The 26,836-nt window shown below is 39.3% G+C and overlaps 1 protein-coding gene across 1 annotated transcript in view; it reads right to left on the bottom strand.

The window, feature by feature from the left end:
* PHEX (phosphate regulating endopeptidase homolog, X-linked) overlaps positions 1-26,836 on the bottom strand; it is a 106,484-nt gene that overhangs the window by 78,573 nt on the left and 1,075 nt on the right. The window contains exons 2-6 of the mRNA XM_014960422.1: positions 23,583-23,651; positions 21,220-21,381; positions 4,740-4,826; positions 3,423-3,649; positions 96-164 (exon numbers count right to left, since the gene is read on the bottom strand). Coding sequence (XP_014815908.1) covers positions 96-164; positions 3,423-3,649; positions 4,740-4,826; positions 21,220-21,381; positions 23,583-23,651 — 614 coding nt within the window. The remainder of the gene's footprint in view (positions 1-95; positions 165-3,422; positions 3,650-4,739; positions 4,827-21,219; positions 21,382-23,582; positions 23,652-26,836) is intronic.

The following is a 26,836-nucleotide window of genomic DNA, read 5'->3' as shown; positions in this document are numbered from 1 at the left end:
ACTCTTTCTCAGCTTGGAGCTCAACAAAACAAAAGCAACAAAGGAAAAAACCCAGAGAAAAATGGTCACTCTGATTTCCAGTTAATAATACTTACAGATTTGGCTTCTGTGGTGTTCTCTAGGTAATCCTCTCGAGATGCAAGAGAGAGGCTTGCTTGGTCGAGCTGTTAAATATAACAAGAACCAGCATTAAAACGTAAATTCACCAGAATTCAAAAGTATCCCTATAAGCAACCTTGGAAGAGTTCATGAGTTTCTGGCAATTATGGTAGATGTGTGTAAATATCAGCCTGAGTTCCACAGGATTTCAAAACAACAGCAAAATGCTATACTGTGCTGACAGACATTACCTAAATCACGTTACAGTGATCTGGGGACCCCTGCAATGTCTAAGCCACCTGCTACAGCAAAGAATCACCTACATGATTTATGTGTTTATGGCTCCGTTAGCGAGCAGGTAATGCAATAGAACTGGATTTACATGATCAAAGAGTTGGTGCTGAGGACCATTCATCTTACAAGTGTTTCAGGGGCACAAGAGTCAGCTTGAGACAAACATTAGTCCGGTGTATGAACCAAATGCCCATTAGGTGCTGGAGCATGTTAGCCGCCGTGTATCTGGAAAGCACCATTAGTCACCTTCGACTGAAATTGAGGTTACATTTTCGAGCTTCATCCTAGACCAGCAGTGAATGATGTATTTGTCTTTTTTGAATGGATGTACTGAAACAGCTGGATACCAGCCACAGAAATGATTGCATACGTGCACAGGAAATTGTTATGCCTCCAGTACATTAGATAAAGATGCCTGATTGGTCCAGGTGGATCTTTGACTTTCACTAATCTCTTTGATCTAAACATGGACCAAAGTTGTTGGTATACATTCACCCTAATATCGGAACAAGGTCCTCAAGGTAATTTCTAAATCAGTCCTGAAAGTTCATTGAGATTTGCACTTAGTCTTTTGAGTTAAATGACTACATGGGAGTATTTGCATACTGCTTCAAGTTCCTAACTAGTCAAAACTCACAGTTTATATCCTAAAATTATTACTGGAAACTAAGATTTCTCAAGTATTTCAATGCTATAAGGTTGCATTAAGATATGGAAGCCAAAGGTGAAAACATACTTCAGCCAGCTTCCAAACTCTGAATAAGACACTGATTGCAGAAGAAACAACAGTTTTGATGTTCTAAAATTATTATTTTGATGCTGTATTTGTTTTTAAAAAATAGATCTAGTGAAGAGAGATTGGATTTATTTATACAATTTCACATAAGTTTTTTTAATCTAAATCCTACACCATTTATATTTCACATTTTCTACACTAATAAAAATGACCTAAAAAAATACAACTTAGAATCTAAAATGAACAAATAAATGTTATCTTTTCTTCTACTGGCTGATGTCTCAACCTTTAAGATATACCAGAAATGAATAAAACAAATCATCCAGTAAAAAGAGAGTAGTTGTGAGGCTCAGCACAACTCTGATTCTTTGAAAAAGAATATCACCTTCTTTTTTTAGCATATTGAAGCAAAAAAAAATATGCTCTTATGCTTTGCGTATGTGTGTCCTGGTAATAGTTAACTTCAGATTATTTGGCCTATTTCAGTCATATGTCTCTTGCTTGAAATGCTCATCCAGATTTTCCTGGCTTAAGAGTTAGATTTGACAAACCATTGAAACGAAGAAAGCACAAATATGAGAAATAAACAAAAAAGTTAACCAACTTCTTCAGCCCTCCAGAAAAAAAGATCTTGAATACTGAACAAAGCTTTATTTGGAGTTTCTACTTTTTTGCTGAACCATTCATGATTTTGCAATGCTGAACAAAAAGAATTTTGCAATAGAGCCATTTTCACAAGCAGATTGCAAAAACTCCATCGTACATCTGCACCCCTGGGAATTTGTTAAAACACAGACGAAGTAGAATGCTGCTTAGTGCATTTTGTAGATCAAGTTCTTAATCAAATTAACAACAACAGAATACCCTATGGAATAATATGTTATTCATAGCATGTAGTGCTTCAGTTATTTAGATGCCTAATTCTTAGGTGCCACTAAGCATACTGAGTGAATATACTGCTAGGTATAATTCCTTTCCAAGAGACCAGCAATAAGGATAGATAGATAGATAGATAGATAGATAGATAGATAGATAGATAGATAGATAGATAAACTGCCCAGGCCTTCACTGACAGGTGACTTGAAGTATTACGACAGGAGATACCTAAATATCTCCCCTGATTCTACTGTTTCAGTGCATTTAAACACATCTCCAGCCAAAGCAATCCTGACAGGATCTGAACAGCACCTTAGCAGAATGACATCTTTAATACAGCAAACTGTTGATCTGCTCTTGACTTGACTGCTCAGGAAAATGTCCTAGAGATGGGGAAAAGTTACCTTTCCATTTTATGCCTCAGTTGTACGCTGCAGTCAGAAGACTGCATTTTAAAGAACCAATTCAGAATAGACATCCATTCCAGCACTACCTCAGTTAACTGTTGTTCAATCCTCAAATGCTATGTCCTATTGGCTACATTCCTACAAGTAGCCAAAATGCAGCAATGTAAGGATCACAGATCCTATTTGGCGGTGATGAATGGCATCATAATTCTCTTCTTTGTCCTTTCTCTCTTGCCTTCATAAACTATTTTCCTGTAGCAGCGGAGGGCTGCTCTGCTCTGGCTACTTGTTTCTACTTCTTAAAAAACAATGAATTTGACCTAGGAACTCAATCTTGCCATGGTGACATTTCACAGTAATACAATTCTTTCTGGGTTTTTTTCAGTCTACAGTGAGGCAACATTTCTTGGGTCTTTTTCTCACTAACTTAAACTGTTGTGTAATGCCATACCCTGTTAACAAACCGGTAATGCTTCGGTCAAAAAGTAATAGCATTTCAGTAAAAAGGTAAATTCTGTATTTCAGGTTTAGAAGTGTTTGAGATACCTCTGTGTTGTAAGGTGCTGTATACACATGAGAAAATGTATTTCCATCTCAAGAAAAATAGCTCAAGTTCAAAATTTCTGCTACTGATGCACCATTCTTCATCTTCACAAACAAAAAACATTCTTCATATAACTGTTGAGTCATAAGCAGCACCCAGAACACCCTCAGGACTAGATACACCCCTCTCATTTTCACACACTGAACCCTAGACATTGGTCCACTGGGAATAGATGTTACCTTTTTTGTCATTTGAAAGAAAATATCTTGCCCAGAAATATTTCTCAATAATATGTAGTTCCTAGTGGCTTCTACATTCCCACAAATTGGCACCTATGTACATCTCTAAGTTGGTAGATAATAGCAACAATGTTCAAGCGTAAATATTTGGCATGTAAATGTGGTTTTAAAAAAATGAGATCACAAAATACCATGCAAAGCAACCTATTAGATATGCTATATTGTACCTTCAGGATATACTGATTGGAGATTTTGTCATCAGCAGCCACATATAAACGGATGAAGACAGAGTTGCTGTATTGACCACGAAGAGTTGCCAGGGCTTGGACTAAGCTAAACCTCCTTTCTGACCACAGCCCCTCAGGTCCAATGTTGGATTCCAGCACAGGCCAGCGGAAGGGTGAATGCCTCAGTATACTTAACAGGGGCTTCACGTCGGCTTTTTCAATTTTATCTGAAATGTCAAAGTGTGACAACAATTACATTCCAGACAATTCAAATCCTGCAGCAGCCACATGAGACACAAAGATTTATCGGTGTTGATTGATTTCTAGGCAAGGCAAGACACAATAGCTGAAACCCAAAGCCTCTGCTCCGCCTGTGAGCACAGAAGTGTGGGAGTCCATCCCAGTTTATCTGCGTCAAGAGTAAGAGAGGAAAATCAGTGCCTTTCAAAAAAGACAAGGGCTGGCATTAAGTCAATTAAAAAAACATTCCTCCCTTAGGAACTAGCATAGAAACTTCACTGTTTCTGAGTGGAGGTTATTGCACATAAGCAAAGCTAGAGGGGTCAGTGTCTCGGCACAGAGGCTGCAGGGCAAGCTGTCTCAATTGCTGAGGGTCAGTCTCAGGGCGTGCTGGAAGAAAACTGTGCAGGAAATAAATTCTAAAAGGGCCACAAGGACAAAGGGCACCTTTAAGGACAAAGTCCACTCCCTCCCAACTCATCTTTCACCAGTGCAGCTACATAAAGGTAGTGAAAACAGAAAGTGTCCCCCCACCTAGTGCACATCACCTTCCAGCCACATTTACAAGCTCAGGAAGAGCACTCTGCAAATGTGGCTACAGCATTCCCCATCCAAACTTGCTTGACATGCAGGTAACTTGAAAATAAAGAGTCCAGAGTTGTCTATACCCAGCCCTGTGTTTTGATTAAATGGATTTAGAGAAAGGTAGAAGATGCTGAGCGACAGGCTCTTGAAAGTGTCAGTATGAGAATTTCATCAGAGGACTCCTCTGATTTACTAGGCACTACCCCCACATCCCCAGGACACAGTTTTGGCATCCTTTTGCACAGATAGATATCCCTTCACAGTTCCCTGAGAAGCAGAGGTCTCTATCAAACTGACTTCTTGTGCCTTGGTGTACCTCAATCTCAACAGCCAGCTTCAGAAATGTGTAGAAGACCCTCTGCATTCAGTGGAATCCAGATCATCAGAGTCTGTGCGTCCACACAAAGCTTCACAGAGCTCACCAGAGAGCAAAAAAGTCTGCCTTTATAAACACAGGTAACACATGTGTACCTCTTCAATCAGGCCACTTACTCTCATTCATGCAAGATGCGTAAAGAATCTTGGCCTTCTGTACAGCTTCACTGTCTCGTCTTTTGCTGATGGGTTTCTCAAGCAATGCTGAAAAAACAAATGAAATTCTTTTTAATACATCAGAAAATGTAGGAATTATCTGTTTGTCTGTCTCAGCATTTGCTCTGATCATAGCATTCGTTTAAGTAGGGATGAGGTTCCACGTGTATTTTGTTAAGCAGTAACACAGACATAATTGCACTTTTTTTGATCCCAAACAGAGAGGGATTTTTATTTATATATTTATTTTAAGAGGACTGATTTAAAGCCAGTTGACAGATGCTGCTTATTATTCACCCTCACAAAGAGCCACCCTCAGCAAACTTTGGGGACAGGGAATCATGGGGGGAGGTTAGGAACCAGTGCACAGAGCAGGGAGTCAGAAACCTTTTGAAGTGGCTCAGCCTCTGGTGCTGGTACTTTATGAAACCAGGATCTAACAGAGAAGGTGACAGAATCCCAAGACTGCTGGCATTCAGTTTTACCAGCTCTGCTGCTGCTGAAAGAAAGCAGCAGAGAACTTTCCTCATGTCTGTCAAACACACAAAACCTCAGTCTTTTAAATGACACAGAAGGCCAAGTGTCCAACTACTATTTGAAAAGCTGCACTATATAGCTCCCTCACACTAGAGGGATCAACCTCCTTGGTGCCTGAAAGCCAAACTAGCTTTTCTAAACTGTCACCTTTCTACATTCCTCACATTCCTCACATTATGTTATGGAAGTGAAATAATAGCATGAAAAGTGCATCTGAATCTCATCTGCCTTGAGCCATTTTATCCATGTTGTAAATCAGCCATGATGCAGCTGCAGATACACATACTATGGCTAAATGCAGAGGCGGCTTAGCTTCAGTGAGACCTATCAGCTCAGGTGCAGCACAGCACAAGCACCTCCATGGCCAAGAGAAGCAGGGCAGCACTTAAGCACAGCACAGAAACAGTGCCAGCAAACCCTGTCGGATCTCACCTGGTCTTGTAAGACCCAAATGGGTCCTGCTCGCTATTACCTTATTGTTATTGGGACCACTGGAGAGAGTGGCTCTGTTGGAACATTCCAAGTCCCTCCAGTTGTATGCTCAGCCCAAACTAAAAAGCCTTGAGAAATTCAAGAGTGCCTTCTCAATACCATACTCCCCCATCCTCTGGGTTTCAAATGAGCAAAGGCACAGTGCAGATTGGCCCTGTGTGGTGCTGTGCCTGAGCTAAGAATCAAATGAGCAAAGGCACAGTGCAGATTGGCCAGATTGTGTGGTGCTGTGCCTGAGCTAAGAAGCATGCCCCACACAAAAGGGGGAGCAAAGTGCAACGCAAGAGTTACAGTGGCCTGCCAAAAGCAGAAGTCACTGGGACTTCAAAAAATCAGCCATGGCAAAAACCAACTGCTTCCACATGGAGCTTTATCAGGTGTCAATGCAATGTTTTTCTCTGCCAGTACTGGCTGGGGTGATGCAGAGTACTGAAGAGGTGGTGCTGCTGCCGTCCAAGAGCAGCACCCTCCTGCAAATGGGTGGCTGTTACTTGCTCCCCAGCCCCTGCCCTTTCCAGCAACTCTCTGGAGTCTTCTCTCCCATGTAACCTCTCACAGCAGGCAAAAGTCCACCTGGGTGGTACCACTAGATTTTGTAGCTAAGAATGGTCTGAGTTTGCACTGTTCCACTCAGTATTAGGAGCTCACTGCTGGAGGTATGATCTGAAAACACTTATTTCCCAGGATTTTCCTAGTACCTTGAAGAACCTGCCATGCCTCACATCTCAGATATTCCCCACCTGTGCTCATGTGAGCACTCAGGGGACCATACTGCTCACCTCAAACTATTTATCAGTCAAAGAATACCTTAGTGATGAGCAAATGCCACTTGTTCTGTCCTTAAAAAAACCCAACCCAAAACAAAACAACAAAAAAACCCCTCCAACTTGTTTGCTTGGATCCTTGAGAGATGTAATGAGATCATTCCCTTTTAGTTATGGGTAAGATTTTCCCTAAAATCACTGCTGGACAAAATTCCCATTATCTGTGTTTTCAAAACCTCAAATTGCTAATATTTCTCAGCTTTTTAAATAAAATACAATGACACATATCTTCAGTGTGCACAGTTCTTAGCAGAATAATCAGACCTGTTCATGTTTTAGGAATGGCATTTTAAAAGAAACTGTAAATGAAACCTCCATAAATCTAAGGATGAAAAGATACACTCCTATTAAAGCCATTGCAGTAACTTCTGTTCCTTGCCAGTGAACTGCACAGCCATGAAATTTTGAAGCTAATAAAATTCAATGGCTAAAGCCCAGCTAAAGCTCAGGAGAGATATAGAGGATGAGATCCAATAAAATAAAATCAACTCCAGGAATACACCTGCATAAGATCCTGTTAAAATCAGGCCTGGTGTTGTCCCATCAAGCCATCTCATTATGCAACAGAGTGAAGCTGTAACACTCCCTGCACTTTTGCAAAGAATAAGGTGGAGTAGATACTGCCAGTTTGCTCAGAATTCATTTATGAAGAAAATTCTTGGTTCTGATGATATAAAATCCAGTGATCAAACACAAAATCCTTAATATGATGGTTGAATCCTGCGGACTCTGAAATAGGGAATGTGACCCATGAGTGCTCTTTATAGAGGTTCCTCAGCCTTAGCCTTAAACTTTCAGATTCAGAAGGTTGAGCATGGGGCACTGATCACACCCACTTGATTTCTGCATTAGGTAGTATAAAATCTAAATATAAGGTTTAGAAATTTGCTTCTTATTTAACTCACAAATACATAAGGGTTTTTATGTGTCCTTGAATATTTAAATTCTTCTTAAAGAACAGCGAGAAAAGGCAAGAAGCGATGCATACTAGTCAAAAACATCGGTAATCAATTAGTCTATGTACAGGTTGCTGTATCCATGGAAAGAAAGTCACTTCTGTGATTGAAATCGATGGAGACACATCAAGCTATCTTTAAATTAGCAGAGTCAGGTGCTGTGAGCAGCCTGGCCATAGCAGCAGGCTGCGACAGGCCCCTCCTGCACCGAGCATATCTAATCCTGTGGGTGGGTGCACACTGAACTCTGCAGTGCGCAGTTTGAAGGGCTGCAGCTCAGAGCCTCTGCGCCCTGAGGACCTCCACAGACCTGCCTCAGGGCTATCCTGTCCTCTCACCAGCACAGAACTCCATCTCTTGACGCGTGACGCGGCATTTCAGGCTCTCATCTACACTGAGGAAAACACCAGCTGGTGACCGACAGAGAGCAAATCCAGCCCCTCTGCCAAAATTCAACTCTTAACTATAGCTGCCTGGGACGACTGTCTTTCCACCTTGGAAAATTTTAATGGCTTCAGATATTTTCTTTTTGGACACCAGAATGAAAGCAAAACTTATGAGGTCTTCCAAGGGACAGGAAGAGAAAGACCACTACAGATCAGTTAATGTTCAGCCTGATGAGATGATACCCACAGACCTGCTGTTGAGTTCCCTACTCTGCCTTTCCAAATGCCTACACTTACCCCTCACTAGGGGATTGTGTGCATTTGTGCAAATTCACTGAGACGTTCAGTCTAATAGTTTTGGCTAAAGTCCAGTGGCTGGAATTAAAAGCTGTGGCCAAGTCAGGGAGATTAGGGTTACCAGCATTTTGACTAAAGCAGCTTGCTCCCCAGTGCTAAGAAGGACATTGAGTTAGTTAGCTCTTCTCGCAGGGCTTTTCTTTATATTTTTTTTTAACTCAGTTTTCTTGTTTCAATATTAAAAGCTCCAACTTCCTAAAGTAGTCTTCCATTTTAGGACTCCAAACGTTATTCAATTCAACTTGAATCCATAGACGGTTTCAATAGAACAAAAGATATATCCTTTACCAGATTCACTGATTGTGAAATGAATTTTATCCAGCTTTAATCAGTATCTTTTAGCTTCATCTTTAAATAAGAATGGCTTTGACCTGATTAGGAAACAAACAGCACTCCAACAATACTAAAAAAAAACCCACCTTGAAATACTAGGTTTGGGGTTTTTTTAGCTCCAACTTAAATGTTACAGTGCTAAAGACAGAAAAGCAATCTATCTGAAGAGACTAGAAAACACCATAATCTAAACTGATTTACAATCCTCTGAAAGAGCACAGGATTATTATTAACTGCAACAACAATTTAACAACATATTGCTGCTACTGACTTATACCACTAGCCTGCTATAAATGCCAAGTGGAATATCATAGCCCAAAATCACCAGGACAAGCAAAATGAACCAGCATAGCTGGTGATCATGTTTCCCCAGCCCAATATGAAGTACACATTTGAATGGCTGTTCTAGCCAAGCAGCTCTTCTTCAGTCACGTCTTTTACTTCCTTCACTTTCAAATTAATTCCAAAGTCATTCTCTTTAGGATAAAAGGGATCTTGGCCTGTGCTACTGATCTCAGCACCTCATTGTCCATGTTTCCATATGCCCAGATGCAAGATTTATGCTTCCTTTCACATAAAACTTAGTTATGGCAAATGTCAAAACCTATTGGTAATTCTGCTCTGCAGCACTGAAGTAACATAAATCATCTCATCAAGCAACTACCATTTGCAGAGTCATAAACTGGCTAAAGGCGTTCATGAGACCCTAAACTTTCTGAGGTTGCAAATTGCTTCATCATTCATTTTATTTTACCGTGGGGCAGAGGGCGGGGAGGTTCCCATCACAAATCAAAGTTCTTGTACTTCTGGCAGCCCAAGTCAGTCAGGTTTGCATCATCACTCTCCTTGGCTCTTGTACAAAACACAAAGACTCAGCAGCAGCAATGAAAAACATGCCATAGCTGGGAATAGTCCTCCATTGTCTGAATTGTAGATGCTCAGATAGACAGTTAAGGAAAATAAAGCTACAGCTGCGGGGAGAGGATGGGGGGGCGGGGGGGCAGGGAGCTGGGGTTGGGAAGGGAAGGAAGGAGGTTTATATTCAGTTGCCTTTAGACGGTGCTTTTCCAGGGCAAGAGGGCTAAAAAAGGCCAAGCTTCCTGTGGTTCACTCCCCTACAGTAAATAGCAATCATCTGCTGTTAAAAGTGAGAGCGAGGCACTTTACAAAGTAAGCTTTGCTAGTGTGTGTGTGTGTGTTTATTTAACTGCATGCTATTCTGAAGCTGCTAAGGATAGTCTTGTGGCTAAGTGTTACCTTTAATCTTACTTTCCATTTCTAGCCCTTGTTGATTTTCCAGCCTACTGTCTTACACAGCTTCACTTTGCTTTTTAACCACCGTATTTTATTTATGGCACTGAGAAATCCTGTACCTTTCCCTCTTCTGACTTGGAGTGCATGAAAAAGGGATTGTAGACCCAGATTTGCAGGGAAAAGAAACATGCATGGCATTAATTCAGATAAGGAATATTGATTCAATTTATCAGTTTCCGGATCTGTAAATTGTATATATTCTGTATGTGTTCAGTTTTCTACATACACAGTTGAGTTGCATTCCTGAGACACATTATGTAATGCAATAAGCTTATTTTTTATTCTAGAGAGAAAAATGTAAGTTTTCTCTGCACTTTCCAACCCTAGATATGGAGAATATGTTGTGCTACTAAAGATAGTAGCATTTTTTTTTTCCATTCGTTTTTGTCCTTATCCTTTTACAAACATTTGCTGTATGTGGAAAATGCAAACTGAAGTGTTTGCATGTATCTGATCTGATGGCGGTGATCTGAAATATACTATAATGCTTCACATTTTGAAGAAAAACAACTGCATGTGCAAATATCCCAGTGGGAATATGTTTGGGCTTTAAACAAACAAACAAATCTATACAAGAACCCCAAGGGTACATCCCATTTCCTGGAAAGTTGTAACCCTGGAGGAGTAAAAAGCTAGAAGCAGACAAGTAATTCAGTATGAACTCCAAGGCCAATGCTAGAGCAAACAGCAGTCTTAGAATGCAAAAACAGAAGTATTCAAGTGGGGAGATGATCCTACACAGGCTGGTGAGACAGACCGGAACACTACCTGCCCTTCAGATGCCCTTATTTCAAAAACAATATTGAACAGCTAGATAGGGTACAGAAAATCAACAATTTGGGTTTTTCTTTGGGTGGAGTGGCTTGAGAAACAGAAGGGCAGAAAAGAAGCCATGCAGTGAGGGAGCATGATTTGTCTCACAAGAGATGGTGGAAGGGGAAAGTAATTGACCATTAGAAAATGCTTGGTGCCAAAGTGGTCTTTGGTCTATTGAAAAAAAGGCAGAAAGAAAGCCAACAGTTGGAAGATGAAGACAAATTCAGCAGTGACATTGATTAACCACTGGAGCCGAGCAACCAAAAGAGATAACGGCTTCTCTGCCCTTAACATTTTCAAGACTTGATGCTTTCTTTTAGCCCAATGTGAATTACATTTCATCCCAGTGCAAGTTGCATTACTCAGCTGAGGTAATGTAATTGTCTGTGATACAAGAAAGGTCATAGGAGATAATCTAATGGTTACTCTTGGCATTGCCCTCTATACATTTAGGATAAGGATCTCAAAGCACTCTTAAACATGTGGGACTAAGGAGATACAGCTATTATCCATTGTTGCAGATAAAGAAAGTGAGCCACAGAAGATTAATTCCTCCTTATCTAACTCATGTCAGAATCCTACTGATTGAAACAGTGCTCATATACGAGCATAAAGCTTGCTGAACTCGATCCAACCACTCAAAGAGCTTGATCCTTTGGAGATGGTGAAAGCCAGCCCCTTTAATGTCTGTGACATTGGGAGTTGCTCAGCATGGCCCAGATGATGTTCAGTACTACACTGAAAGCAATTTGTAATGTATTGTTTTCTGGAGCAGATCCAGAAAGCAGTGCAAGGGCTTCTTAGAAACCCATGCCTACTCATTCACTGGGCCAGAGGCAGAAGATGCTCTCTCATCAACTATGTCCACAGTAAGGCCCTACCAAAGCCTCATACAACAGCATGTTCTCCATTTGGTCTGGGTAGCAGTAGCTAGCAACCAGATATTTGCTCCATGTTACATGTTCATGAGCTTCAGTCTCTTAGACCAAAATGTGGGAACTATGCTTGTGGAAAGGGAGTTTCTTTGCAAATACCTGATGACAGAGAAGGTGTCTTTCAATTTCTCTTTCAATTCTTGAGCAATAAAGCCTGTTCACCCTCCCCTTTAAGCTGCTGTACAGCTACAGGGGTCAGGTTTCTAAACTGATGAGAAGAATAATTAAAAGAGCTGTTCACCCATCTCCAGCTATCAGTCACAAGCTTTATTTCCATCCCAGATTAGCACCATTATGTGCTACCTCTGTGAAGAAGCAAAACCCAGGTTATCATTTGGAAATATGTAGGAGATCTTCTGGTGCCAGCAGCAGGATATTTTAAGGATGTCCTGTGAGGAATTTCAGCTTAAAAGTAGAGAAAAAACTACTCAAACCTTTGTTTGAGTTTGGCGATCAAACCAAACACACAACACTTGTGTGCAGAATGTCATTTCCCTGAGGTCTCTGAGCCATAAGAAAATTATAATCAATCTAGTCCTCATTAAGAACGTCTAAACCTGAAATCCCTTATTTTCTTCGTGCTAAAGATCTATGATAAAAGAGTTCCTGAAAAGCAACTGTAACCCCTAAATCCCAAGTAGCCAACTGCACTTGTGTCACCAAGGGTACTTCTGTACTAAGGGTGCACTAAAGGGACTCCAACTGTGTCATGAAGACACTTCCTTTTCTTCAAACTCCCAGTGTACTGGGTTTAAGAAGTGAAGTTCAGTACAGTTTGCAGAGCAATGACTCAGCAAGGATGCCAAAGGACACACAAAAAAAACTTCAGAACCACGCTGCTGTTACGGAAATCACAGCTAGACAAATGTACAGTCTTAATTACAGTAATGCCAGCTTACATGTGATTATTTCAGGATAGTTTGGGGTCAGCTGACGTTCATTTAGAGTATCTGGTTCCCAGTTCCTTTTCTTCAGAGCCCGGAGTTAATCAAAAGAGAGCTGGCAGAGGTAAATTTTATGGATGAAGGTCTATGAGGGGCACAATGTTCTAACTCAAAATAAAAGCACCGGCCACAGCATCTAAAATTATACACAAGACTGTTGTGATTGCTTGACCAATGGTAACTTCCCTGTCCTGCTACATGAAAATATGAGTTTAATATACTGCAACACAAACAGTCTAGATTATAAGATCATCCAAGAAGAAAATCTGATATTTATACTTTCATTCTCATCAATTTTGAAGCCTAGCACCTATAGCTGGAGAAGGGTATAGGGGGAGGGTGAAGAATAAATATATATATATGTATATATATATGTTCTAAAAGGAAATGACAGACTTAACTGACATATTTCAAAGCTGTACATATTTCTTGGGAACAAGAGAAGTCAAGCCAAGATTATTCTTAGAGTTAAATCTGTTCTCTCAGAGCCCTCTCCTGAAAAAGACATGGACATCTCACACCTGTAGGATGCAACGCTTAATGTTTCAGTACAACTTTATCCCTCTCAGCAGGTTTACTAGTACAGGTCAAACCCCCACATTAATGATGTGCTTGCCCAGCTTCCATTTCAGAGCTGCTTTGCATCTGGAAGCCCCGGGAGAAGAGCAGAGCAAGTTCTTGCTTGCCTGGAAAACACCACAGAGACAAACTTCAGTGGAGGGTGCAGACGCCAACTTGCAGCTATCTTCTGACACCAGTGTAACCCAACTTCAAATGCATCATTCCAAGGTTTGATTAAATTCCTTTATGTCTTTAAAACACAAGTTCTTCTGAGAATTTATCCTGCTATGCAACTTCAGTGTACAGTCCAAACCATTTCTCTATTAACAATTGATAGCAATATTTGTTTTTTGAGGCTTTCTTTAAATATGAACTAACCTAAATGTATTTATTTTTGTAAATGACTAGTTCTTCTAATTGTTCTGCAGTGCTTCTTGCTAATTCAGGTGTCTGGTGCACAGTCTGACATGCAATCTGGAGTTCTCTTTACAAGAAGTGAGCTGCAAATGATTGGTTTTTCAATAAAACTTTGTTTCCAGGATTCTAAAATAAGAGAATATACTGTTTAAAGATGTAATTTACACTCTCTTGCAACTAAAAAGATGAACAATGAAAAATTTTCTCGCCACTCTAGTTAAATAATTTTTAAAAATACCAGCACTTTACTGACATTAAGGCTCCTCTTCATTTTTTTCTTGGTGGCTGTAAACATTGTTCAGTTTCAGAGGACTGGAAGGGAAGCAGTCAGAGCCTAATGCACTATACACACCTATTTTGATTTTTAATGCATTATGGTCCAGATTCCTCTACTGTTTGCCAAATATATATATGGAAAACCAATCTAGCATCAAAGGCTTGCAAAAATCATTCTCCATATGTTTAAAACTATCCTTGCCTAAATGAAGCTTTCCCTTTGAGTCTAAAACAAAATGAAATAAAATATGAAGTCAATACGCTTTTCTGGCATTTATAAGGTAGCTTTTAAATATTAGCAAAGCATATATTATTTCTGCTTTCATGTATATTTTGCTCCTTCCTTAACAAGCCTTCTACTACTTCATTTCCTTTTCTTACCTTTTTTTTTCCCCCTTTCTTACCTTTTTTCTCTCACTTCCCAACCTAAACAATCTGGTCACCGGAACCATCTTACTGGAGTACATGAGGACTCAAAATAGTCACTCCAAGCAACTTTCATAAAGGCAAACTTCTTGTTCAGACAGGAATATGAAATAATTCAGAGTATTAGACACAACTCAGGTTGTCGTACCACTTGCCATATTGCATATTCCCACCTCTTTGGAAGGCAGAAGCATCCAGAATACCAATGGGGCTATTTGTCCCTTTTTGAAGGCCTTGTGTTGGCTTACACAACCTCAGATGTGCCTTAGATATAATATTTTCAAACCATTAACTGTTAAAAAAGAAAAAACAAACAAACAAAACCTACCAGTGTATTCTGCAGCTCCAGGAGCTCATTCCTCAGAACTGTCTTTGCAGACCTGATGCCTTAATCTAGGGCTGCCTTGTTTTGATAAACTGCTTCTCCCCAACCCCATGTTTTATTTTGTGGGCTTTGTTGGGTTTTTAAAAAGGCACTTAATGATGATCAACACACCATTAATCAATTCAGGCATGCATATTTTGTATTTGATACAATTAACGTCTATCACCTTATTTCTTGATGGCAGCGTCCACCTCACCATGCTTAGACTAGTGGCTCTTGAAAATAACCAGCCCATCATTATTAATTCCTCTGACATACCCATAGAACATTTAATCATTATAAATTAACCTTGCATTAATGAGGATGTAATTAATATGCATGCTCACAGGAATTAATGAAGATTTACTAATTAATCAATTCATATAGGTTCTAATTCCCAAGGAACATAAATCAAGTAAATCAAACAAATGTTCCCCAACACCAATTTCATGAAACGATGTTGTATTTACACAAGTAAACCCAATTAAAAAACTGATATCTCAGGGTTCCCCCTCACCTCTTGAGAAGAAATTCCCTAATTCTTTTCTTGAACACCCATTTTGGCAATATGGAAGTTCTCATGGAAACAGCGTTCAAACAGCTGTGCTTACATAAGCGCTTCCTAATGCTGTGCAGTGCCCTAATATACAGCACACTTCCTAAGCGATGATGCTGTTTGTTTCTTATTTCAGCACCTTGTAAATTCTTTGGGTTTGTAAATGAAAAGATAAGCACATCATGTGAGTTCTTCCAAAAGTTAACTAACATAACTGTACACAAATTGTAACAAAACTAAAAATCATCTTAAGGGGATGTGAGAGCCTCTGTTCATAAACCCAATTTCAATAATAAATCTTAATCTTTTGAGCACTATTCCCCCCCTCTCCTACCCTACCCCTCTAGCCTCTCAGTATTATGCTGTAAGGGATAACACATCATTACAATATTAGGCACAAGAGTTTAAATTTCATTTAAACCAGAAGATTGCAAGATCCTCAATTGTTACAATATAGGTCGAGCTCCATACTAAATGGTGGCATTAAGCTTTACTTCATTATATTAATACTTTCAACACAAACTTGCACGATTTATTTTTGTTGGTCAGAAAATGGGAAATCAGATGTCAGGGATTGCTGTCTTTCAAGCTATGAATCCTCTTTCTGCAAAATTACCAGCCCAAATTACAGTCATACAGTAATTTTGAAATTCAGTATCTGTAGATATGAACATATCACCCTTCCACAGGCAACAGCCAAAACAGAGCTTCACCGTAAATCCAGAGGGAATATTGTGCCTCATGTGGAACAGCAACATGCCTAAGTCCAGCTCCCACTCCAGTGCAGGGCTTGCAGGAGGATGCCACTCTGGTCTCCCAACCAGGGAGATGCTGTGGGAATCCTGTGGCTCAGTTACTGTGCTGCCTTAAAACCTCATTTAGGAACCAAAATTATCTCCTTTCTGTACTCATGGTTTCCCAAAATCACCCATTACAAATACAACTTTCATGTTGAGCTGCCACAAAGCCTGGAAAAAGTCCTGGCTTCTCCACCTTTGACTTAGGTACTTCATTTTACTGAAGAGCTATTAACTTGATGCCCAGAGAGATTTACCTGACTTGTGCCACTTATGTTTTTTTCTTACATTTAGATGAATAAGCCATTATAGGGAATATCTCTACCAATGAAAAAAAATGTCTGTGACACTGAAAAAAAGATCCATTTGTAGTAGAAAAGACCAAGCAAAACAGCATTAAGCGCTGTTGATGTTTGCTGCTATCTTGTTATCCAGGAACAGCTATCTAACAGGAAGATATTGGAGGCAAAAACATAAATACCCTCTGAGTTTATTTTCTTTTTAATCACTACTGGTATTCTCCCTCCACCTGGGAGAGCTCTTAACCAGCTAACTCTGAAGGAAGAAATCACAAAATATGGGTCAGCTAATACAGAAACCTAGGCATGAGTGTCAGCAGCTATGTTACAGGTTTCATGTCCACATCCAAGCAATCCCAGTGGTTCCAACCAAGCACCTGTGGAAGGGTGGGAGAAGAGAATCCAGCAGGACCACAGCCACTCAATACCGACAGCAGCCTCTCAACACCATCTTCTGGGATTTGTCTGAAAGGATTATCCTATGGTCAAATAGTATAATTTTCCACACTGAGATATTTTAACCTTACTGGTTTTACTTTAAAAAGAATTTATTTTCTAAAGAAAACCATCTCAGATTATCTTGGGAAAAGTTACCTATACTGCCAAGTTATTTTGTTTGCTCTCTGTCTCACGTTCTTTAAAAACCCCCACACCATATCCTCCTAAAAGGCCTCCATTTCTTTGTCTTTGCCACGTTGGAAATTCCTCACTTTACGTTAACTAGCTTTCAGAAAATAGCCACACTAGAAAGCTTAGCACAGCAAATTAGTCTCAAGTAGGTGTCTCACTGGGCCAGGGTCAGTATGGAGACTTAATCTGGAAACCAGTTTCCACAGACATAAATTAAGTTTAAAAGGCCTGGAAGACATGTTCACAAATGATTCAGTAATTTAAATCAGCCCCTTTGCATTGCTGAGATTTAGGAATGTTTGCGCAGTTTTGTTTGCTTTTTTAATTTATTGCTTCCTGTACGGCTGTTTGAAGAAAAAAAAAAAACCAAACAAAAAAAATATCCAACCACCAGCTGTATATCATTGTTCTGCAGGTTTCAGAGAAAGGAAAAGAAGCTGCTTGGTTGACAATCAACATTCACCACAGGTAATAGGCACTGATCTACTCCCCTCAGACTCCTAGTTCTGAATTATTCACAAAAAGCCACTTGCATTTCAATGGTCAGACAATAGTGGTCCTAAACTCTTAATTAAGGTCACCAATCAAAATGGAAAAACTCAGGAAGACAAATCGCTTTGCAGGAAACTTTATGATAAATGAAAAGCATTTATAAATTCACAGAGACGTTGCCATCTTGCCCTCACATAAGGCTGAAACAGTTGCAGTCTGAGATAGCTTTTGTTCATACAACAGCTGCCACAGTCAAACCATTTTTTCCCTTTTGAAGGATTCCCAGAGCTTCCTCAGAGGCCCATCAGCACTAGAAGTGGTTGATATTAACTGATGAGAGGCACTTTTTAACATGCCTGCGGTGTATCTACAAATGAAAGGCTGGCTTCAAGTCAGGGACAGTCTGGTCCAGCCAGGAATGGTTAACTGGAAGTTGGAGTACCTCAGTCCTCCACTGGACAATTCTATAAGGAACCAAGAAATTTCAACCTAAATATTAGATGCTCATTACCTGGATCTGGGTCATAACCAAAACCACATGTCTTTGGCTACCTGCAGCTGTCTTCTGTACATTCCTCTACAATGCATGAAATCCTGCTGTTGCTGATGTCTAAAGAAAGACCTACCATCTCTTTCACCAGGCTAGGATTTCACCCATTTTGTATAGCGAGGAGATCAAAGTGAGTTACACATGTGGTTTGTGGATTCCTCTGAGACCAGAAAAAGAAATCCAAGTGACCTTCAAAGGATGGAAAAGAAATTAAAGGGGAAATGCTATAATTTTTGTTTTAATCCATCCTAGCTAGAAAAACTATGAGAGCATTATATATACATATATTCCTACCCCATTACAAACCAAAATCTTAGCAAAAAAATAGGATTATTCCTTCAATGATTCAGAGATATGCAGGCAAAAAAATCTACCACCCAGTAGTTCTCAGCTATTTTCCATTGACCCATTGCCACTCCTCTCTTTGGAACTCTCCATTAAACTACCAAAAACCTGCACCGATACAGAAAATGTTCTACCCTTTCTTGAAGATAACACCTGCAAAGTTTTGTGTTCTTCTGTGTCTGCAACCTCAAAAGAAAAAGAAAAAGAAAAAGAAAAAGAAAAAGAAAAAGAAAAAGAAAAAGAAAAAGAAAAAGAAAAAGAAAAAGAAAGAAGAAAAACTTTGCTGTCAAACCTGCTAATACTTAATGCAGAGTTGAGTACATTGTTCAGCTACATTTACCACTTTTTGGTAAGGCAAAATTAATTCTTACACTTGCTACCCATTATCAACTAGAAAATCTTCTTCTGTAGTAATTGCCCCCGAACAAAAAATTATGCTTTTGGAAGACTGAAGATACCCTTGTGTAACCCAGGCCACACACAGGTCTTTGCACAAATACCCAAAATCCCTTTCTGCCTAAGGCTCAGGAACATTCAGGGACCAGAAAATAGATTAGATGTTCGAATAATTTATTTTAAGTAACATCATTTTTTAATATATTGCCTGAATAAATACTTCCGTCTATATCACACCATCAAAGAATATCGAATATGAAAAATCTGGTTTTCTGGCCAAGCCATGTTATCACTTCAAGATTAATAGTTTTCTTTAATACGATAAATATTTCAGAACACAGAACTTGCGTAATAATCAGCTCTTTAAAGACTGGGGCTTTTTTAATCTAATCCATGTCAAACAGGGACATTTACAATGAAGTACAAAGTTCCGTTAAGAGTTCTTTAGGAAAGAGAGATTAAATTGGCTTCCAAGGTCTGGTTAGCCATGTATATGTTTCTCTGTGCAAGAGTTCTTCATCCCACTAAAACTTTTGATAGCAAGGTTGTGGTCATCCACAAATGAATAACTCAGCATCAAGCTAATTTATTGAAGCAGCTCGAGTTAAAACACAAACATACATAGAGGCTGAAGCTACGCCTTGTTATTTCAGCTGCCAACACTGACATCCAGCACTTCTACTTCCTTTTCCTTTTTTAATTACCAAGAATATATTTTAGAAAGTTTATTAAGTAAAAAATTAAGGAGGAGATGACAAATGTTGTATTAAATCAACTCCTTTTACACCACCCGATGATTTCCCATCTCTGTCCCTGTACCATGTCAAGGAGCATTTTAGGCCTCCTATTAAAGCAGTTAGCAGGCACTTCATTACACCCCTTTTTTGATATGGAGTTTCCATTAAGCAAATACTTCTCACTTAGATGTTTCTTTCTTTGTCTTGTATTTCCCTAGCTATGGATTAGCAACTTCTAAAGGGAGTGCACTAAGAAAACCATAAAAAAATGTGGCTTAGCATGATGTCCTTGATTAGGCTCTGTGAAAAGAGGAAATTACGGCTGAGAGTCACAGCTTGCTACTCTATATTCAATTAGAACAGGCTTCTACAAAGAAGCTGTGGTTCATGCAGGATGTGCAGTTATCTAATACAGCCTGATTCTGGCAGCAGAACAATTAGAATGCAAAGCATAACTTAAAACAGGCTCTAGCAATAGTTTTTTTCTTTTGGTTGTGACATCTTCGGCAGAGTTAAAACAGCAGTCATCAGATTTTATCCTATGCTGAATTCCCAAACTCATATTCTGAAACCATATTCTGAAAAGCTGCATTCTGAACACAGCTTTTAAAATACTTAACAATGAGAAAATTTAATATGATATGACTGAAGAAAGCAAGCAGAGAAGCGCTTTGATGCCTACACATGCACAGATGTACAAAATCTAAGGGAAAAATAAACGCTATATTTAAGCACAACATCCTAAAATTGACCTCTGTTCTGCAGTGGGCTCAAAGCAGGCTCTTGTGTCAACTGATAGGTCAATAATGTGCTCAAGGTGTGCAATGCTCAAACACACCAACAACGATAATAAATCTTGCACGTCCCTTTTCTGCATGACTTGCTTTTAGCGAAGATTGTAAGAATCTGTCAGGATTTTCTTACCTAACAATAATTATCACCCTTTCTGCCCAGCTGGTCTGCACGGCTTCCTGATGAGGTGGCCTTGCTGCAGAGTATAGCACAAAGTCAAGTCACACCTAGATTAAAATACCTCTCTTCCTACACATTTCCACCCCGGGGCTATTTTTTCCTCCAGACACACATTCTTGAGCAGTCTTCTGTTTCACTGATGATAGCTCAGGTACTTCAGCAGCAGCTTGAACGGCCACATGAAGGAAACACAATACCCAAACAGCTTCCATCTCCGGAAGTCTGGAAATTGCCTCCTGCCAAGAGCTAGGTAAGTATACCGGAAAATATCACTCTGGTTTTGCCTTATTATATTCTTTTCCTGCTATTGGCCACTCTTAGAGACAGAGTGCTGTCCTAGATTGACGTTTGTGTGGATCTGGGACATTCCTAAACATGCATGCTGTGCTCCTGCACTCTGGTCTGCTTGTCTATTGCAAGGGAGAAAGAATTCAAATCCTACCCCTGATACAAGGAGTATCCTTTTGTCCTTCCATTCTTAACTTGTAGAGTTGCCAGCAGTTGTATTATTCCTCCCAAATTCTGTTTCTGCTATAACTTTTCATCTTTCAATATTATTTTCAATAAAAATACCAATAAAAATATACTTCAAGGAAAAGATCAAGTTGGGCTGTTGGATATTATCCAATAATCCAAAAGAAACGTAGAGTCTTTATTCATTTCAAAACCAACTGGTTAACAAGCTACAGTGACAAGCCAACTAAACACTTTCAGAAATGACATACTTACCCTTTAGTTTGAGGTCCACATTGTGTCGCAGCCAAGGATAAACACCGTAGTTTGACATGTCTTCAGGAATAGGGTGATTATATATCCAGCCATCACATGCAAATCGATAAAAGTCCTCACATGGATCTACAGATTGATTTATCTTGCTTAAGATGGCAGCAGCTGTAAAAATGACACCACATAGATTCTGTGGAACACCTTTTCCTAAACAGAGAATTACACGAGACCCCAGTCCAGAAACAATGATTAACATTTACCAATCTCTGCAACGTGATGCTGACATCACTTGGAAGCTAAGACTCACTTTTCTAGGACTGATGTGTGACCTGAACTCTGTCATTTTTTAAAGAGCAGCAAGAATACCACGCAGCTTCTCTAGCATCTAACTGTGCCTACATTTGAAGCAAAAAACCAAAAAGGACAAAATACCTGCAGTGAATGTTCTTGAGCACCATACAGCAATGACCACTGAACCTAGCACTACAGGAATGTGAACTGCTCGAACCAGACACCTGAAGACAGGCTGTCCATTGTTGCCATGGTGGAATTAATTGCCTGAGGAATTTAGTAGCAACACGTATCAAGCAGATTGTAATTAGCATTCCAGAAATTATACACTGTTTACCTTTAGCTGAATAGCTGCACAAGAAAACAAATTAAGTTCTGATTTACCATTCATTGGAAAAGATAACTGTAGTATTTTCAGCTCCATTTTGCAACTGCATCTCGGGCAGTTGCTATTGCAAGTGAGACTGGCAAGAGAGAAAGATCAGTCTGACAAGACCGAGACAGTATCTAATCAAATGATCATGCATTATAGTGATCTACATGGGCCAAGTAACATGGAATACATGGATACTGGGCATTTTTTGGCTGAATGACCATGTGTTCTGAGGTTTATCCAAATAACTGATTAAAAATCCTAGCAGGAAGTATGTCAACTTTTATAGACTTCATGGTACTATTTCTAGCATCCAGTAACTCCTCCCATGATAGTTCTATGTCTTAGCTTTAATACTTTCTCTCAGATTAGAAACTCTCAGACTGTATACTTTGAAGACATTTTGGTCCTTGGCAATTTTGTCACTCCTCAAAAGTTGTTCAGCAAGGCAAAGCTCAGGTCTTGAGACACTGTGTAGTTAACACACAGTCCACTCTGAACTAAAAACAGTCAGGTCGTGTTGATGTCCAACTCTGTCGTGGTGTGAAATACCAGTTTCTGCTGAGCTGACAATCCATGTTATCCATGGATACCAAATCCGTGTTATTTGGTATATACAAGAGAAAAAAAAAGCCGATTCAGACTTCTTAACTGACTTTTTTTGTTGTTGTTCTGAAGCGCAAGATGAAGCCCATATACACATTTGGGGGGTGTGTGTGTACGAACAGGACAGGTTGGTGGTAGTGGTAGTAGTGTTTTGATTAGTCATCCCACCTTACTTAGATATTTGCATTCATTTAAGAATCAGCTCTGGATATTGGTGCCCAGGGCAGCCAAGAGCACTGTCAGTGCAGTGCAGAGTGAAAGTAGAATGAAAAGTTGTGGTAATGTTGAGATCTGCAAATTTTTCTATTTATGGCGCGCCACAGAATTTGTCAGGATTTCAAACGCACACCAAACACCTCACAGTATCAACTTAATATGAATGGAAATAAACACTTACTGTTTATTAGTTCACACAATGTCCACTTTGTTTCCAACAAAACAGCTCTGGGGGCAGATTTCTAGATGTGGTAGCTATTGTTTGATCTGTGCTCTCATTACGCTCAATAAAAATCTCATTGATTTAGTGTGAGCATAACCCTGTCAAAACTGCCTGGTGCAAAATGGGTGTCTCAGGTCCTACCGAGCCTGGTTCTTTTAACTCACATTTAGTATTAATGGATGTCCCAGCTCTATGAGGGTTGCCACATGCATCTCTGCATGGAGAAAAGAGCCTGCCAATATGGAAGTAGTTGCAGCTTTTGAGTTGGAGTCACCATGTTACAGTTGTGCAAGTCTGTGCAAGATCTGGCCCTAAAGCATTCGTGTTTAACATGAATTGTTAAACTTGCTAGTTTTCTGGCTACTGGGAAGAAAACAACAAAATACATCTGAAGGTCAAGTTGCCCAAAATTTTGTTTCCTATTAAAAAATAAGTAAAGAGTTAAATGAATTTAAAATATGAATTCTAAGTGTAGAAAATAAACAGATCTGTAGCAACTTAAACACTGACTTTTTAAAAAGTTTGGGTGTTTTTCCCCTCTCATTATTAATGAAGCTTTCTCAGTAAAATGTATCACAGAAAAAAATTAAACAGTGCAAATAACTCACTAACATACTATAATCATGATATATTAAAGAGGATAAAATTGTTGCTTACCAGCTTCAATGCATTCTGAGGTCAAACAGTACTGTTGCTTCGGATGAAACTTTATAAGACCTTGGCTAACTGCAAAATGGAAAACCATAATGAGATCATTCGTAATGAATTTTGACCACTGTAGCCAAATGTTGGGTGCTTGATCATTCAAATGTCAGTCCAAACTCTGGCCCTAATGCATCTCGACTACGTTGACTTAAAACAGTTTGAATGTATATGAAGTAAATACTACAGCTCTTAACAAAAGTGACTTTCCCCTCCTATGCCTGCTTTCTCCTTCCTCTGTCTTTGCTTGTAGGCAGCATGGGAGAAGGGCCGTCTCTCACCGTACGTTTGCACAGTGCTTGGAGCAACAACACTTCAGCCTTCCTCACGGACGGCAAGCACCACCACAATACAAGCACTTAATCATTTTTGCTCTCACCCTCCAGAAATGCACCTTTCCCAGCTGGTGATGCAATATGGAGCTGGATCTGATCACCTTCTGCAGGCTTTCCACTGTTCCTCCTGAGCTGTGGGGCTCACGCTGCCCTGCTGCACCTCCTCCTGCAGCAGCCCTGCACTGCCTGGCCCCACAGGCACAACCCAGCATCCATGGGACGCCTTCAGGGTCCCCTTATTCCAGCCTGGAATAAACCAGATAGCAACGGGCACAGGGATGACCATGATTTATAAGGCACAGTACAGTTTCCGTCTGAAGTGGCTCCCAAAAGTGTTGTAATTGGATTTGCTTCCAAAAACCTTGCTGACAAAAACTATGAAATCGTCAGTTAATTTTGGTCATCTTTTAAAAATGTGTATTACGGCAGCCACTGAAACACAGGATCTGCAAATTTCAGACACTGCTGACAGGCAGCAAATATGCAGATAATTGATACTTGGGATGAGGATAGGAGAGTCCGGAGGGGTAGATGAAATAAGACTCCGCAAATGTGCTCAGTAGACATAAAGAAATGTCTTGATATATCCATTATCTTAATAACTCGGTCCATGGTAAAGATTAAAAAGCAAAAAAAAAAGCCAAACAAAAAACTCAACAATGTATATTAAGGTATCATAGCTTTACCAGTGCTGATAGTTATAAATCAAATTCTCTTGTTGTTAGATATTGTTCAAAATAGACTGGAAAATGTGAAATGGTATTTCAGCACAAGAAAAATTTTACTATAAAAAACCTAAAGCTAGAATTGAGTATAAAACTGTTTCATCTCTTCCAGCCTCATAGCTTTAATGACAATTAATGACAGAAATGCCTGGGTTTCACTCAAATTTTCTGAGAAACCAAGAATGTAAAACTATTTCTGGACAGCTTTAGCAAAGCTTGCATCGACTCAGCGAAACACAACACCTCAACTACCTTTGTAAATTAGCCAAGAAATACATGAGATTTTGAGGCATATAAAGATCATAGTTGGAATCTTGAAGAATGGTAGAAAATAGAAAAGTGGAGGTCTCCAGAATATGTTCTTGAGCCACATGAAATACAAAGAATGGATAATGTGCCTCTTAATTAATTGTTGCATTACTCCCTATTTGTCTTTCCTCAGCTTTGACACTAGCCTTTTAGAACCTGTCCAGGTCTTGAAAGTTTGCTAGATTGTTTTTTTCCTTAACAAAGCAGAGAAAAGAGGGAAAATACCAAACACCATTTAATTCTTTTGCACTAGATGGAAAAGGAAGGAGGATGAAAAAGAATCAGTAAAGAACCTGAAGCAGCCTTTGTGATTTTGATACTAGTAAATCTAAGCAAAATACCCTTTTGTCTGGTTTTGTTCCATTTACAACTTCATCATTAGAGCAAATTTAAAAAAAAAGTCTTTGGCATTAACATTTCTCTTTTGATTAACAGCTAATTTTGATTGGAAAACATTGACTGGTTTTGTTCTCTCGCTTTTTTATTGTTGTTAGGAGAACTAACTATTACATTATTACCTACAGTTGTGGTTATAAAATTCAGTGTCTCAGCTTCCTCCTCTTTAAGGTTGTTTCCAGATTCTTAAGCAAGTATACACTGTAATTGTTTCCCCAAAAACTGTGAAAGTGGAAAAGGCTTGCAAATACACAGGCAGGACCCTGCATGATGCCAGAGTGAGTCCCCAGGTAGCTCCCCACAGGAGTCACAGTATGGCCACAGCCAGCAAGAGCAAGTAGCAGTAAATAAAAATACATGGTTCTCGCAGATTCGTCCTAGAGTAGTAGGAATTCTGAGAAGAATAAACAAGAGAAGCAGGACAAGGCTACATTACACTCCTCAGGCTGGAAAATTGAATGGAAATTGTTTCAGGTTTACTGTCTACCAGAAACTGCAAGTATTGCAGATTAAATAAAAAAAATGAAGAAAAGGGCTGTCTTGAGGTGCCTGAAATATTTCCTATGACCAGAAATCATGGTCTCCTTTTCTACAGTTTAACAAAACTAAAAAACAGTTAAATTCAAATTTACAGATGAAACACAGTGTCACAATGAAACTTGGAAATATTGCATTGACAAAATGTTAAACCAAAACAATTTAACTTTTTTCCTTTATTCTTTTGGTTGAAAACCTCAGACAATTTCCAAACAAATCCTAAAAACATTTTGATTGACCCAAGGCCAACATTTTTATTTTCTTAGCAGTTATGCCAATGAAAATTTTGACACTGAATCCCTGGCTATGGAATAGACCTCAACACACTTGGAAAACTATCACTAAGAATGAATATATTTGCTAGAATTTTCATGTCTATTCTATGGATAAAACATTTCTATCTCTGAGAAGCTATGGTGGTAAATGTCTATTGCTTTTTACAAGCAATAAACAATCTAGTGCTAAAAAAAGAAATAAAGGTCTCTCCATTACTCCCTGGTGTTTGATATTGTATTCTTTAAGTGGAAAACATTATTATTCATCTAGAAAAAATATTTTGCACTAGCAAGTTGAAGACTTAATCCTGCTCACATTTATAAAGAGTTTTTTTGAATTGAGTGGGATTACTCGCATACACGAAAGTTACTTGCCTGCAAATATTTGTAGAATTTGCTCTAGCAGCTGCTCTAGAGCAGAAAACACTATCAATTGTGAGCTTTGTGCTTTACAGTTCTGTAGAAAATCTGACATAATTTTCTCTATTGTGATTATAAATGAAGCAGACCTTTCAAATAAAATGGCAAGATCATAAATGATTGGAGAGAAGCAAAAGGTAAGTTTAGAGGCTAAGTTCCCTCCAGTCCAGGGAAATCTATGTTGGTCTAAAGAAATGAAAAGCTGGGATGAA

Source organism: Calidris pugnax, unplaced genomic scaffold, assembly GCF_001431845.1.
Source record: "Calidris pugnax isolate Ruff unplaced genomic scaffold, ASM143184v1 scaffold188, whole genome shotgun sequence".
Lineage (NCBI taxonomy): Eukaryota > Metazoa > Chordata > Aves > Charadriiformes > Scolopacidae > Calidris > Calidris pugnax.
The sequence above is the reverse complement of the archived record's forward strand: the minus strand, read 5'-3'. Positions and strand labels throughout refer to the sequence as shown.